At 49.8% G+C, this 3,919-nt stretch overlaps 1 protein-coding gene across 1 annotated transcript in view; it reads left to right on the top strand.

The window, feature by feature from the left end:
- The window catches only part of pcna (proliferating cell nuclear antigen), an 8,403-nt gene extending 6,929 nt beyond the window's left edge, over window positions 1-1,474 (top strand). The window contains exon 6 of the mRNA XM_020519969.2: window positions 1,127-1,474. Coding sequence (XP_020375558.1) covers window positions 1,127-1,206 — 80 coding nt within the window. The 3' untranslated portion in view covers window positions 1,207-1,474. The remainder of the gene's footprint in view (window positions 1-1,126) is intronic.
- Window positions 1,475-3,919: the final 2,445 nt, after the last annotated feature.

Genomic DNA, 3,919 nt, shown 5'->3' with positions numbered 1-3,919 from the left:
CAGGAAAGCTGACATTTCGGGCCTAGACCCTTCTTCAGAAAATCTTCAGAAATTTGTGAAGAAGGGTCTAGGCCCGAAACGTCAGCCTTCCTGCTCCTCTGATGCTGCTTGGCCTGCTGTGTTCATCCAGCTCTACACCTTGTTATCTCAGATTCTCCAGCATCTGCAGTTCCTACTATCTCTTCTGAACCCTCTCCAGTTTAATTATATCCTTCCTATAACTTGGCGAACTGGACACAGTATTCCAGAAGAGACTTCACCAATGTCCTGTACAACCTCAACATGACGTCCCAACTCCTATACTGTAAGGACTGAGCAATGAAAGCAAGCGTGCCTAATGCCTTTTTAACCACCCTGTCTATATGTGATGCAAACTTTAAAGAATTATTTATGTACCTAAACCTCTCAACCCCTCTGATCTGGGGCCCTACCATGAATTGTCTCCGTGCTATCTGAGTTTGTTGTATTGTTCAGCGCTGTTTGATCAGTCCCACTCCTTCAGGGGGTCAGTCAGGGGATTCAGCCACATCCTTCCTGGGCAGTGATGTCCGTGGTGGACTAAGGGCTTGGGGAATAGACTGGGGAGGTGGTCATTCCGTTGGGTTGGAGGGGAGTGTGACGGCCGTCCGTCTCCTGGTGGTATTAAGCCACACTGCACTTTTGTCGGAAGATTGGATCAATTGGAGACCTGCGCTTGGAGACTCGAGTTGAAAGGTTAAGCATGACCACCCCCTCGCTAATGGGGATGCAGCACTGTCAGAGGTGCTCCCTCTGTGAGATGTTACAATGAAGACTGGGTCCGCCTGATCAGAAAGATCCTGTTGGATATGTTGGAAGGGTGGATTATTTCTTTCTCCCTTTGATCAGTGCCCCTGAACATCGGATGATTCCCGACACGTGCACACAGTGCAGAAACTAGCTCCTGCCTCCTCTGTGGTGAGGAGTGGCAACACTGCAATCCACTGGCTGCTCTGTTGCCTTACTTCCAGAGGTTGGGACAGGTTCCACCAAAATGCACATCTTTCTTCTTGCGTGCTGAAAGAGGAGGGGGGGTTGGAGTCATTATTCTAGGTGTTTCCTTACTGTCATTCATGGTGGCTATTGTGTTTTTTGTTTGCCTTCCCAGTGGTGGAGTATAAGATTGCTGATATGGGTCACATCAAGTATTACCTGGCCCCCAAGATTGAAGACGAGGACACCTCTTAAGCTGGAGCTTGTGTTGTACAGACTGATTCGGGGACGGCTGGACTGACAACACACACACTGACTGCGGATCGATAGCTCAGAAACTGCAGGGCCAGGTCACAGACTGAGCTGACACCTCTGTTACAACATTACACTTTTACAGGCTCTGCTCTCCCTGTGCATCCTGGAGTTGTTTTGTAGATATTTTATGTAAATATGTTGTGCGACGTGGAATGGCTTTTTTTGTAAGATGGAGGGGAAAGGCAGCAAATAAACCACGATTCTGTGATACTGGGGGTCTGTGCCTCGAGCTGGTGAGGACAGGGCAGCGCAAGTTCAGAATTCACACTGTGTTTCAGGGAGGGTGGCGGGGTTCAGTGTATGTGCTCAATGCATTCAGGCTAACATATTCCAGGTTCACCTGAAGTGTATAGTCCTAAGATGATGGGGAAGCAGTGGCTAATTGGGATAATCACTGGGCTGTTAATCCAGAGACCCAGGCCATGTTCTGGAGTCATGAGTCAGGGGATTCAGCCACATCCTTCCTGGGCAGTGATGTCCGTGGTGGACTAAGGGCTTGGGGAATAGACTGGGGAGGTGGTCATTCCTGGGACTGTTGAGTTCAATAAAAATGGAATGGAGAGTCCACTGATGACCACAAATCCATAGCTGATTGTCGTAAAAATTGTATCTGGTTTCCCTGCAGGGAAGGAAACTGCCATTCTTGCCTGGCCTGGGCCACACGTGACTCCAGGCCCACAGCAATATGGTTGCTGGGCAGTCAACGTTCGCACCCTCATCCAGCAGTCCAGTCCCGGCCTGATGTCGTGTCAGAAGTTCAAAACCCACCCTCTGTGGTAGCTGGTGGTGGGTGACCATGGAATGACCAAGTTAGTGTCACACTGGATCTGACCTCTGCGTCTCTCACAAATCCACAGCCAAGTGTTCGACTCACTTCCCCAATGGCCAGTTCGATTGCATAGGCAGGTTGCCGATCTCAGTGTTCGGCTTAATTGTCGGTGTTGTTGTGATCACAGCAGCCTCCAGTTCCACCAGGCACAACTGTGTGTACGGGCAGCTCAACACACAATTGCTTGTTCACCAGTCCCTGGGCGAGTAATTCCAGGCTATCCCTGCTCCTTTTGGTGCTACAGAACTGTACAGCAACAACATTCATATCTACATGTGCGTGTTGGTGAAGAGTATGGACTCCGAACCCAGGTCCCTGTCCAGATTCCTCAGTCTGGGATCGTCTTTAGTGACACGCAGGTCATTCTGCCCATGGTGATAATAACCTGCTGTTCCCAGGGCCTGTGAGCCCATCAGAAATAGCTTTCAGCTCCCCACTTTGTCCCCGTGTGCAAGCTCTGACATCATGGCACTTCGCTCATGGCTGTTAGGTGGCAGTAAACCATTGTTTTCACAGGTGACCGTCTCTGGCCCGGAAAACCCATTCCAAGTTTGTTTCATGTCCACTTCTCTTGATTACGGATGAAGCGGATTTTCTGAGGCAGCTGTTTTGGCTGAGTCTTCAAACACCTTGCTACACCTTCATTGTTCCCTGTTAAATATGATTGAAATCAATCATGTGTGTATTTTATTTCCTGGCTGTTTGGGGGTGCTGGGGGGTAGTGTTGGAGGTGGTTTGCTCAGTAGCTGATGCTAACACGGTTCACTTACTGCAATGGCTGACGTTACTCTGTTTCTCAAGCCATCCCCTCAATGGCCCCCATCTTGCTGTTGCTCAGGCTCTGGGGATGCAGGAAATGACTACTGCGCTCAACAAGTCGTGGGGAAAATGTGTTCGACTCACTTCCCCAATGGCCAGTTCGATTGCATAGGCAGGTTGCCGATCTCAGTGTTCGGCTTAATTGTCGGTGTTGTTGAAATGACCCAGCCTGACATGCCTACGGTGTCCCCCTTTGTTCCCGATCCCGTTCTGTCACGTGTTCGGTTGCTGGGTCAAAATCGGGGAGCTCACAGCCCTCTGGTAGGCCCCTGCACCCCAAGCAAGTTCACCACCTTTTCCAGTCCACCTCGTAATGGCTACAAAATGCTGGCTCCACCAATTACATCCACAGTCATACAGTCATGGAGATGTGCAGCATGGAAGCACAGACCCTTCGGTACAACTAGTCCATGCTGACCAGATATCCTAAACTAATCTAGTCCCATTTCGCCCGTATCCCTCTAACCCCTTCCTATGCATATACCCACCCAGATGCCTTCTAAATGTTTTAATTGTACCAGCCTGCACCACTTCCTCTGGCAGCTCATTCCATACACGCACCACCCTCTGCATGGAAAAAAATTGCCCGTCAGGTCCTTTTGAAATCTTCATCCTCTCCCCTTCAACTATGCCCCTCTTGTTTTGGACTCCCCTGCCCTGGGGAAATGACCTTGACTGTTCACCCTATCCATGCCTGTGACAGTTTTGTAAACTTCAGTAAGGGTTCCCTGAATTAATGATCAAATAAGTCGAGCGAGAGCACTGAACGTTATCTCTCTGATTTGCATGGCAGCAGGTTAGATTTGCGAGGAAGCCCCTGAGCTTTTCGCTGCTTCCAAATTGACCTCCCGAGATGCAGAAAGCCAGGATTTCGAAGCGCCTCAGGGATGTTGGCTCTGGCCAGAGCGAAACGATTCCAAAGGCTCTGGCCTGTTGTGGAAAGGACTTGCGTAAACTGGAGTAAAGAGATAACAAGGTGTAGAGCTGGATGAACACAGCAGGCCA

The sequence above is a fragment of the Rhincodon typus genome, chromosome 40, assembly GCF_021869965.1.
Source record: "Rhincodon typus isolate 14 chromosome 40, sRhiTyp1.1, whole genome shotgun sequence".
NCBI classification, from domain to species: Eukaryota; Metazoa; Chordata; class Chondrichthyes; order Orectolobiformes; family Rhincodontidae; genus Rhincodon; species Rhincodon typus.
This window is presented reverse-complemented; position numbering and strand designations above follow the sequence as displayed.